Source organism: Struthio camelus, chromosome W, assembly GCF_040807025.1.
Source record: "Struthio camelus isolate bStrCam1 chromosome W, bStrCam1.hap1, whole genome shotgun sequence".
Taxonomy (NCBI): Eukaryota; Metazoa; Chordata; class Aves; order Struthioniformes; family Struthionidae; genus Struthio; species Struthio camelus.
In genome coordinates, this window is record NC_090981.1 from 66,261,171 (window position 1) to 66,273,474 (window position 12,304).

The 12,304-nt window shown below is 48.1% G+C and overlaps 1 protein-coding gene across 20 annotated transcripts in view; it reads left to right on the plus strand.

The window, feature by feature from the left end:
* LOC138060891 (CBP80/20-dependent translation initiation factor-like) overlaps positions 1-12,304 on the plus strand; it is a 212,696-nt gene that overhangs the window by 175,842 nt on the left and 24,550 nt on the right. For all 20 annotated transcript variants that reach the window (XM_068925331.1, XM_068925327.1, XM_068925333.1 and 17 more), the window contains one exon: positions 7,283-7,438. In XM_068925331.1, the coding sequence (XP_068781432.1) occupies positions 7,283-7,438 (156 nt within the window). The remainder of the gene's footprint in view (positions 1-7,282; positions 7,439-12,304) is intronic.

Consider the following 12,304-nt stretch of genomic DNA (forward strand, 5'->3'; position numbering starts at 1 on the left):
CAGCCATGAGTTGGTGGGCCCAGATCTGGGGCAAAGTTATTTGGGTGTAGCCTTAAAAAGAGAGTGGCAAGCTCCCAGGGGATGAATTTCAGCTGCAGCTGTCTGAGCTGGAGTGAGGGCTTAGATCCTATGGTCAAAATGCAGTATTGCTTCTCTTGCTTGACTCTGCTGCCTGACAAAAATGGTAGAGGAGAAGAGGAAAGATCTTGTTCTTCTCCTGTGGAGTAGCTAGTCCTCTTACCTCGTATAGTTTGCTCCTGGTGTTTAAGAAACCTCATGCTTGGGCCAAAAACGTGGCATGAGTTGCATCTGCACTGGGAGATGAGCGGAGTTTGACAGGGTACAAGACTGGAGAGCCCCAAGATTCAGGCGTTTTTCTGTTCCTATTGCTGGCAGCAGCTCAGCAGTAGCTTGAGCTCAGAGAGACCTTGCCAAGCTTAGAGAGGGTCAAACCTCAGATGCCAGATGGTGGGCTGAGCTGTGCCCAGACTTCATCCGTACCAGCATGGGCCACCCCTAACATAGGCAAAAAGTGCTCTCCTCCAGAGTATGAGCTGAGGTGGCCTCCTAGTATAGGCTTTGGAGCACAGGAGAGAGGGGTGTCTTTTTTCCTTCTACCTTTCAGCCCCTTGAGCACCCACGTGGTGTGGCCCAGCATGATGAATGTGTGACGAAGTGCTTGGCATCCTGCCTTCTGCTTTGTGGCCCAGTCATGTCCTGTCTGAAACCTCTCCAAAGGTCCCATCAGCAACCCCACCACTTGCTGCATGGTTTTCTAATGAACTCTTCTCCCAAACCAGGCAGTGAAGTGAGGTCGACCTTCCTACCTGGTATAAATACATTTTATTTTAAACTACGGACACTGGAGGAAGGTCATCCAATAAACACGCTCAGATTATCTACAGGCCAGAGCACCCCCAAATTAGTAATACAGTTTGTGTTTAAAAATACAATCAAACTGATGAAAGATAATTTGCTTACTGCACTGACATCACAACCTAAGCATGGGGCAAGCCAATCCATGGGTTATTTTTATATAACTCCATGAGGCATTTCCAGAGCAAATAAAGTTCATTGGGCTGGGCAGTGGCCATGACATCGTGTTTCTTTGTATGCTTCAGCCTTTTGAAATCTTCTGTTCCGCTTTGCGTTCGTGATCCAGAGGTCTGCAGGTCGTTCTTGCAGCATGGCTCATAAGCTACAGGATCAGCAGCCTACAGGACATGACACCATTGAACATGGCTGTGCGGGGGAGTCGAGGCAGGGATTTTGTTCTCAATCTGCCATTGGCCTGCTCTTTGCTGTTGGATAACTCTTCGTCTCTCCCACCTTTTGATCTGGCTTTGTTTTGGTTGCGAACTCTTTGGGGAAACAATTGAATTGCTCTGCACGTTTTTTGTGCCCAGTCCTTTAGGTCACCAGTCTTGCTGGAAGCATTCTTATAGTCTAAATAATAGCAGTACAGTTGTTTTGGGCTGTGACCCACTGAGTCATTGTTTTTGAAACCCTAGCCCAGTGCCGTTCTTCTCTCCCTGGGTGGGATTCCTCCAGCTAGCTGTTGGTGTCTGTAATTCAAGTCATCCTCGTCACTCTTGATAGTCAATGGGGAGCTGGCCAGTACTGTCGGCAGAGCCAAGGCTGCAATCCATTTCGACTCATGCAGCCTGCATTTGGCCAGATGAATCACATCCTTAACTCTGTTGACCAAATCAACTAGATCACTGTTGACTTGTCTTGTCAGACTGCTCGGAAGGAAGTGTCTGCGACACGGGCACCCAAAGTGAGGTGAGACGGCCTCTATCTGGGTGACATTTGTGTTGGCTCACCCATCTGTGTGTTGTCGTACTAGTGAATCCTACTGCCTTAAGGCCAGACTTAAGCTCAAAGCTCCCTGTGCTGTTTCCCTCCTGCCCACCGTGAAACCATGCTCAACGCTACCCTGTGTGGGATAAAAGCAGAAGGTCTTTGGGATGCTTTGAAGAGAGACCGCAGGTGCTGCAAGTTCAACTTTCCCTGAGGTCCCTGGGCGTTGATTCTTGACTGTGGGCAAGCATGGTCGAAAAGTGTAATACCTATATGGTGCTTTTCCTACTTTGTCAAAGAAATTGTCAAATATCATCCCCCCTATTACAGAGGGAGACATCAAGGCACCACGCACAACGGTGCAGTGACTATTATATAGCCAGGGAGACAACAGCAGAGCCCAGTTGTCTAACCAGATGTGGAGGCTGCCTGCTAATGGCTTTTACAGCAAGTCTTTTCCCCACTTTTACGCAGAGCAGCGGCATGAGAGTAGTACTAATGCAGCCTGAAGTAGTCTTCCTGCACTGTATCTGCTCGTTGAGATTGCCTTCATCCCAGATCTGCCCGTAGAATGTTTTCCCCAGTCTGCTCTGCTGAGATTTCCATCTCGGATATTATTTATTATTTAGTGGTGGAAAGTGTTCTGGGACACTGTGGGAATGCGTGTTGCTGCATTAAATAAAGTTGTTCAGACATGACATGTCACTAAAATACTAAGCATGCTTTCTTCAGCAATGGATAGAGTCAAGTGAATAATTTGCTACAAATAAATGCACTCAAGTAGCTTAGCACTCATGGAATTTGGGACAGGTTTCTCCTCCCCAGTGGTGGGTGGCCATCGCTACCCAGAGATAGTCCTCGGCAGGGCGTTTGACAAAAGCCCTGAGTCAACAGGTTCACTCCAGGGCCAGGGAAGGTCCCGGGACTCTGGGTTCTTAGAGCAGGGACGTTTTGTTGCGGTCCATCTTCTGCGCTTTTTTCATGAACAGAGCCGAGAAACGTGCTGTCGCTCTGCTGCTGGTAAAAGGATGCAATGCACTGACGTCCAGGCCCTCTTTCAATGCAGCAGAAACTAGCAGTTAAAGGGCTATCCCGCTTTTACAACTGAAAGGTGACTTTGCCAAGACCTGGTCTCCGGTATGGATTTAGCGCGTTACAGTGAAGAAATGAGAAGGGACAGAATTGGGCATGAGGGGTTATTACCAAAAAAGAAACAAAAAAGTTTTCTTAGGCTAAGAATACTAATGTTAAAGTTGCGTGGACGCTTTCAAAAGGCACTGTACGAAGGGGCACGTTTCTGTCTTGACTGAAGCAGGAGAGGGCACCTTTTTCTCTTTCCATCGTTTCACAAATTGCATGTGTATGTGCATGCACGCCTGTGTGCAAGAACAGTTAGCGTGGGTTAACAAATGTGTCTTAGCGTACCGTTAATCAGGCTTGGTTAGTGATAGAACGGGTGGATTGTGCTGACAGGGCAGCAAGATGGCGAAAGTTGCGGATGTCTGTCTTTAACCTTGCAAAAAAGAGATGGGAGGGCGAATCTTTAAAGCCGGTTGGGATCCATCTACGGGAGTTGCCGCCACTGTGGGAACGTCCATGCAGACATACCTGCGCCAGACTGGGGCAAGTTCAGCGTGGTTACTGAAAAGTAAATGCAAACTATTTCCTTCTGCTCTGAGGGAGTTACTCCACAAGTGCAAGTGAAATCTGGCCCAGCCTGAGGCCACAAATGAAGCAAGCTGATTTTCACAGCAGTCTCCTGTTCAGGGTCAAAATGGGCTGCGATGCCAGCCTCAGGGGGGACAGGGCTGCCTCGCAGCCCAGGCCATCGGTATGCCATGCAGCTGGCGTGGTGTGCCATCTTCTGTTTAGAAATACTACCGGAAGGTTGTCTCCATCTCCCAAAATCTCTCGGCACATCCTCGCTGGAGTTTTACCCTTTTGTGGCACCAAAGTTAGGGACAGAGTACTTTTTTGATGTCTCTGCTGGGTAGTGTTGCCCATGTGGTGTTGTATGGTGAGAACTGGACATGAGGTGCTGCCTCCCTTCCCACCAGCAGCCTATGCCAGGCCTGGTCTCCCCTTCCTCGTCCTGCAAACAACAAGCGATGCTCAGACCACTCTGACAGGTGAAGGTTGAGGTGGGAGCCGCTGTTATTTTGTGTCCCTTACTGTAGCCACCACAGTGCAAAGAGCTGGAGAGAGCTTGGTTACAGAGAGCAGCAGAGGTGGGCCTGAGGTTGTCCCTGAACCTGTTTGGAGGTTACAATTGCACAAGCACTGGAAAACACGGTGGTTTGGACCATCTGAGGGATAGCAGCAACCTAGGATCGGGCCCTGCTTTGCTGAGCGTTCAACATCAGTGCCAGGCCAGCTGGCTCCCCTGGGAGGGCTCGGGACACCTTCAACACCAGAAGAGCCAGTAGGTTGTGGAGCAGCAGGGGACAAAACGCTGTCACTGCGAAGCAGCAGGGTCCTCCAGGGAGGCTCTTCCTGCTGATGCACAAAGGCGAGAGATGTCAGATGGGCTTGATGCAGCTCAGGGAAACCTTTGGCATCTTGCAGTGTTTTCAGGCCCTTTCTCCTGCTGTGATGGGCAGGGAGGGCGGTCCAGGCTCAGCGTCAATAAAGAACAGCCTCCAGGTTTCCCCGGCTGGTGCCTTACAGCTGCTATCCCACCAAAGACAGCTCTGCTAAGACTCATGTGATTTGGTCTCCCTCATCACAGTTAAAAATGGCACATCTCTCATAACAAAGAAAAGCTTTTTTCCATTCCAAGCAGTTAGCCAACGTCTGCAGAGATACTTTGGTTCAGATCTGAACAGCAACAGGCAGGTTGGATCTCAAAGCAGGGCAGGTATTTATTTCTCTGACACAATTCAAAGGATTTTCCTTGCAAGACTGTGAAGCAGAGCAGTGTGTTTGAAGGAGAAATGTAGAGGAGGAGTTTGCTGTGGTATTTTTTATCCTTTCCCCGCAGTTTCCCAGTAATCGACCATGAATTACTTATTGCAGATGGCAGTACTCTGCCAGCAGTAAATAAGGAAAGGTGTATTTTCTACTTGAAGTGTTTGAGCTGGCAACAAACTCATCTCTCTGGACATGATCAAAACATAAATCTCGTATTTAAACTGCAAGGTATCCCAGCCTGGCTGTGTCTGATAGCTTTTAGGGATGATAGAAGGACTGCCTGCTTAAGGAAGTTTAAAAACACAGAACGTAGTTTGTGTGTTGACCCACTGAATCTCTCCGAGCAAATCCACAGGGGATATGCATATGTACTTTTTTTTCCTTCCCTGCTTGCACGGGGCTGTTTTTGGCTTGTCTGCATAACGCACAGTGCCAGAGTTCATGCGGTTATCCTGAGCAGCGAAGAATTTCCCAGTGTGCCCCGGCAATCCCGAAACATTAAACGGCTTTCAGGACGGATTGATGTGGTCCCCTGCAGGAAACAGCAGTGCGTCAGCAAATGTTTCCAGGCAGGAAACTGGGGTTTGTAAGGGAGCCTTCAGCTTTGGAGGTGGAGAGGAGGACGGCACGGGGCATCGTGGGGCTGGCGAGAGGTACGTCAGGGCGTGAGGTTCGTCCATGGAGAGTGAGAGCATGGCCATCCATTGGGCTGTGGCAACGTGAGCACGAAAGCCTGAGGAGATTGAGGCTCACCTGCCGGAAAGGGGAGGACGAGCCCCTTCCCATGTCTAAACACTTGGGTGTTTGGGGTTTTTTAGTTGCAGAAGGATATTTCTCTTCAAGGTGTATTTTTTTTCACTAAAAAATGAGTGAAAGCTCCAGAGCAGATAATTGAGTAACCCTGGGGTGATAACCTGAGCTGGCAACTAACTCTCTCCTCCATCACCACCCTGGGACTGGCTCAATGGAAGGAAGAACTTTTTAACCTCCCCCAGAAAATGTGAAAGGACCCAGCAGTATTTGGCTGCAGGTTAATCTCAGGTTTGCAGACGCTGTTGGGCAATTGCCTTGTAGAAATGGGTGTAGAGAGGAATTAGTCATCGCTGTTTGGTTAGTAAGTGGCTCAGTTATTTTACAAGTCTTTTTCCTGCATATGCAAATACTTTCTTTTTTTCCTTTTGTAGTGAAACTTATAAATAGCTTCTTTCTTGGATCTTCTGTACATACGGTTGTGTCATGAAAATTATCATCGAGCTTTTGCCTCGCCTTCTTTAGTAGCTGCTTTACCTACCTTTGTTTCAAAAGAAGTGTCTCCCATGTGTCGTCCAGGGCATGAGCACGATCCTTGGTGTGGTGGCTTTTATATCTCTCTGACTGTGCAGAGTGCAGCTGCAGGTTGGGGCATTAGGAGCAGTAACGTCTTTGTGTCAGGCAGTAAGAATAAACTGAGATGAAAAAGATACAAGATAATTTATTTAGTTGGTGGATTTAACGTGTTGTGCAACCCACATTGGGAACACACGCTATTATAGAGCATGAACTTGTCTTATTCTCTAATTTCCACCTTCATAACATCTACTAATTTTTAACAACAAGGAAAGGTCACTGTGGAGACAGATAAGCAAAGTCATGTGAGATATCTTGCTAGAAGCTCCTATAGCATCGCTGAGAGGTCAGGGAAGTGCTCTTAGCTCTGAGCGCTGCACGCACTCCCTTGTGTCCTCACTGTCAGCTGTGTTACCCTCTAGAAGATGTTTTGTTTGCTTTTCTATGTTTCCCCTTGGTCTTCACAATAAACACACGTTCTTATATCCTGCTTTTGAGTGAATCCCCCTTTTTTCCCCCCCTGTGTTTGGAGGACTGGCGGGGAGGCAACCAGCACACTTCGTCCTGATGTTGCTCCATAAATCACGTCATTCTCATAATCCTTGGTCATGGCAACCATGCAGTTCAGGAGCAAGGTGACCTTTTAATGCCAACTCTGTGCTCCCCAATCTTCTGGTCGAGCAGGAAGCCAGTCTCCTGCTCTAATCTTATGAGACCCCCAGGGAGAGCAGCCGGGGGCTTTGGGAAGCCCCAGGCCTGATGCATGGTCAATGCTGCCTCTCCTGAAGATAAAGGAGTGAAGGCCATGGGCAGACTTAGCTGGTGTCCACCAAGGCCAGCCAGGCCACCCGCATTCATTGTGTACCTCTTGCGTTTCAGCTGTTTGTTATTGATTTTGTTCAGTTTTATTTTTGCATATGGAAAAGAGCCCTCATGCCTGTTAGAAGAGGTGGGGGCAAGGCGAGACAATGAGGAAGCCATCTGTATCTCAGGTTGTGACAGTTATTGCAGAGGTTGTTGTTATTTCTACAGTACCTGCTTTTTGGTGGCTTTGCAGTGTTGAAATTCCACTCCGCTTGCGTTGAGTAATCTCCTCGCTTGTTACTAAAGAGTCAGTCTGTCTCTCTTTCTCCCCCCACCCCAAGTTTCAATTTCCTCTTAATTCTCTCTCCAGACAGCCGTTGCCTCTCCCGTGGCACTGCGGTTTTGCTGATGCAGCCTGTTGTCTCTATCCCTCTTGCAGAAGGATTTCACCATGAGGGAGGAGTTGCAGCAGCGGGACGTGGAGCGCTGGCTGGGCTTCATCACCTTCCTCTGCGAAGTCTTCGGCACCATGAGGAGCAGCACCGGAGAGCCCTTTCGAGTCCTTGTCTGTCCCATTTATACCTGCCTCAGGGAGGTAATGCCATCAAAGGTTTTCCTTTTCCACCTATGGACTAAGCCACTGAGTGACAGTAACGGTTCCTTGATATATGCTTTGTGAGTGTGAAAGCTCCTCACCCTAAGAGTGCCTATGTCTGCACGGACAGTTGGCTTTTCCTGCATGTTGTGATTCTACTAGTTAAAAACACATGTTCCAAGGTTCCTTTGTTCAAGGTTCGGTTTGCAAATCCCAGTGTTGCAAAAAACCCTTACCAAGGGAGCGTCATGGTTCTTAAAAGTAGGTGAAGCCACCCCCTCCAAACTGCCCAGGACAGCTGAACGTCCAGGAGTGTTTCCTAGAGGAGAGAGGTGCCCAGGAAGAAGAGGATGGATAGCTTTTACGTTAGGCACTATACCAAAACGATGCAACTTGTCAGGGAAGAGGGTCCCTGACCTAAGGAACTGACAATCTTACGGTCTGAATAGACAAAACAGACTGAGGGGAGGAAAGATATAAATGAAATGCAATGGCTCGAAGACAGAGAGGGGGAAAGGTCCCAGATCTCATTACTCCCAGCCTAGTGCAGTAGAAACCAAGCCCTGGCAGTGAGATGGGAGCGTTTCAGTGACTGAATTCTTGATGATGGTGAGCGTGGTTTGGTCTGGTGGTAGAAATCTAAATGGGGACAAATATAAAATGAAACTCAAGTGTTAATGTTCAGAAGAATGAGAGAGAACTTTTCACCATCCAGTCTTAAAGATGTTTTTGTCTTCTGCAGTTGATTGTAGAAGATTTTCTTAGAAAATCTGTCTTGTTGCCCAGGAATGGAGCTGTGAATCTCAAATGGTCAGTAGTGCTTCTGCTGGGCCATAAATAGTTTACTGCAAAATAAGTTCTACTCCAGACCTTGGGCAAAGAAAGGAGAGGGGAAAGAACTGTCAGTAACGACTTTTTACGCACATGGAAAGTTTTGTCTGAATGCAAACACGGTATGAACATTTGGTCTTCACAGTAATACTGTGAGTAGAGTTCACAGACAGTGACTGTAACAATGAAAAAATCTCCGGTAATCTTGTCTAGGCACAAATATCCAGGAGAGGAAAGAGAAGCTAAGAATAGCATAACTTCCCCAAAATCTCTACCCACAGCAGTATGCGTCACCTCATCGGGAAGATCTTGGCTCCTAACAAAGTCCCCATTCCTGTTGGCTTCCCATCAAAGTCATGACAAAATCCAGGCCTGGTTCTCCCACAGTTTTTCTCTGCTCACTCCTGTCTGCCCTCCATGATGTCTTGTTCCCTCCCTGTCATCATACTGGGACATGGGGAGTGAATAGCAATCTGAAGACACATGGAAGGACATGTGGACAGCAGCAAATGAATTTCCTGTACCAGTGGTATTTTTTGCTGCAGGAAAGTCCCATAGAAAACCTTTACTAATTACATCAAGAAGTTGTCCATAAATTTGCTTTTTAAAAAGATGTCTCTGTTCCTATGCAGGACAACTCTGTCCAAATGGTTTCTTTTGATGGAGAATAACACTCTACAGCTTAAACTGATGTTGGCGAGCCCTGCCAGCTTTCCTGCCCTGAGATGACTGATCCATGACTGTCCTGCTCTGCAGGGTTGTGACCTTGACTCACACTGTTTCCGTTCGATGGCTCTGGGTTGGGTTTTTGTGTTGGTGCCGTTTTTTACTACAGTCAGCTAATCCTGTCTCACAGGGCCAGCCCATGGGAATGGGACCAGCTATTTTGTCATCGGTGATGGGTGGCAAATTCTAAAACAGTTGCCAGAGCCGTGCCAACAACATAGCAATAAACGGGATTTATATTTGAAAATTTAAAAGTTAGTGCAACCTGTGATGGGTTTTTTACACACAAAATAAAGTCACACACCACCTTGGGATCTCCTGGCAGGTTAGAATCTTTGAGGACAGAGTCTAATACTTCCCTGCAGCTTAGGAGCAGCAACAGCTAGAATCCTCTGGGGTTAAAGGTGTCTGGCAGGAATAGTCCAGGAGATGTTATGGAGCTCTTCCAGCTGCACCCAGGAAAGGACTGGGACATTTGTGCAGTCCAGCCCCACTGAATGCTCCACGAGACAGTGGAAACTTTAATTGCTCAGAGTGTTGAAAGAGACTGTCCCCTTTCTACATCCTCTACTCCTCATCTCCCAGCACAGCCCCTCTCCTGGCCCCTCTCCAGGCCTCAGGAGCTCGTTCACCCTCCCTGAATCAGCAGGGATTGGGAGTTTACTGGGTTAATGCTCTGCTCCTTCGGTGAGTTGAACCAGTTCACCAGAAGATCAGCTAAGTACCAAAGCCAATGCAAGAGAGGAGCAGGCAGCTGGGAGAAGAGGGAAGAGGTAGAGGAAGTAGTACTGTCTCTTTCAGCCATTAGACTGTTTCTGTCCAGGTGAGGAACACCACCATAATTTAAAGCACAGCATCTCCATCCCCATCATTTGTCTCCTTTAGCTGCATAAACCATATTTGGGGCCTAGGCTGCTTGAGCTCCTCTTTAATATGCATTTGGTGCATGCCAAAGAAACGATGCTGCGAGGGGTAGCTGAGCAATGCTGCTGTGGTGAAGAAGGCAGATGAGATGAGCTCCCAAGGTCTCTCCGTCTTCATCCAGGGATGTTAAAGCCTACCATAGTGTTGCAGGAACTGTGGTTGTTATCTTTGGAGCTGATTGGGGTATTTAGACATGCATCGCATATTTAAAACCCTTGGTGAGCTTTGTGAAATGTGTGAGGTGGGCTGGTATCCCCTCCTCCACCTGCCAGGGCAGGATTATGTGTCCTCATGGCTTGTCCAGTTTGGGAATGACCAACAGCCATGGGAATTCCTCCACTTGCCTCAGGACAGGTTTGCATACTTTAGTAGCTCTCATCATAGTTTTTTCTCCTTCCTGCTATTCAGCGTGTGTGTGTGCATGTCTTTGCCTCTCCTGACTTTGCCTCCTTGGATGTCCCACAGCAAATCCTCTCTCCGCTGCCTACAAAAGTGTGCGCTTAGCTCTCTCTGCCTCCATCCAGCCATTCTTTGACAATAAATCATTATTAGAGGCAAGATAACGTCTCTGTCTCTGCCTGTCCTTTCAGCCTGTCTTGCTTTTCAGTTTCTCTGTCTCTGTTTTTTTTTTCTTTTCCCTTTTCCTTTATAGCTTTGGCAGACTCAGCCAAAGGTCAGCAAGGGAGTGAGCAAGAGGAAGGGGAAAGTTGCATGATGACTGAGGCAGGAATGTCTCTTCCCTTCCCCCAGCAAGGCTTCCTCTCCCGGGCTCCTTTCCTCTCTTCCTCCTGAAAGGGCTTATTAACACCTTCTCTAATTGCCGGAGCTGGGCTAGGGTGGGCCATGGGGAGGAAGCGAAGATGGCAATGAAGCCATTGGTGCTGGGTGGACCCAGCGTGTGGTTGCCTAGTGAGGAGGACTCAGAGGTCACCATGGCTGCTTTCCTTGCAGCAAGGGAAGCTGCTGTGTAAGGGAAGGCGATGAGTAAGCCTTGGGCTTTGCTGCGTGTCAGCTCTGTCTTGTCTTGCTTGGACTGGGGGAAAGCTGACCTTGGGAAAGGTGAAGCGAGGTGGGGACCAGCGCCGGGAACCTGGCTGTGGTGCTGGGCAGCAAGGCTGGTGTTATTTATTGTTCGGAAAGAGAGTGTTGTGGACGGATTGGTTTTGTGGTTCAGTGGCTAGACTGAAAAAATCAAAACAGAAGTTCATTTCAGGCTACGCTGGAGTGATAAATGCTCAGGTTTGTTGGTTAATCGAACCAGAATTCATCACAGGCTGAATGAAGCATGTCCTTTGGGAACCAGGCAGACCATTGCACTTTGATGTCAGGCACGGGAATGGGTTTTTACTGATAGCAAAGGAAATTTGAGTCAGAACTGTATCTTCACTTGGACGCTTGGGCAACATTTCAAAAGCCAAGGGAATGGCTTTCTGCTTTGCAGAAAGGTGGCCCCTACCTGGCAGAGGAGAGGACCGGAGTTCAGAGTCACCGAATGTGGGAACCAGAGGCCAAGAATCAAAATATTTAATTTTTAGAACTGTTCTGAGGTTTTGGGGTGAGCGTTGTGCAGGCAGGATGGGAGGCATATTCACAAAAAGGTAAAGGGGGTCAAAAGTGGGATTTCAGGCAAAGATATGGTTTGCCAAGAAAAGTAGGAAGTGGGTCCAGCCCTGGTTAAAAATGCTTTTACACAGCACAGTGAATTTATGTGGCACTTTGGGTTGAAACACATTTGCTGCTTGGAAGAATATGTAGTTTAAGTTGGACAAGGGAAATGGGACACCCAAACCCAACCCGAAGATTGTTATTATTGACAGCTGGGGGTTATGGAAAGGAGTGCTTTTTAAAGAAGGCACTCAAAGCAGAGCGGAGAGCCCCTTTGCAGATGAGAACCAGAGTACTATCGCAACCCTTAAATCTGGGGAGCTTGGGAAAAGAATAACAAAGCAGAAAAGTTAAATATAAATAAAAAGAAAGCTTTCCTCCTATTCATCCCTCTAAGCTTTGGGGAATCCAGAGTGACATGGAAAAGGGCATTGTTCCTCGGGAAAGGCTTTCCCTCAGGGACATGCGGCCTTTCAGTCTGAGCACAGCAGGCCTGGCCCTTGCCTGCCTGGTTCCAGGAAGCCGGTCCAGCCTGGCTCTCCTTGCACAGGACTGCAGTCCACACCACTGGTGAGGTCTTCCAGGACCACAGTCCTCGCTGAGCTTATTATCTGGTCCAATGAAAAGGCTTTTAGCGTTTTTAGGAAATTGTCCTGGCGCCCTTGCTCGAGGGCCTAAGCAAGAGGGATGTCCCATTGTGTTCTCCCAGCCCTAGAGTCATATGTGCTCAACGGTGGCCTCATTTTAATTCACAAAGCCACACCAAATTTGTCACTGTAA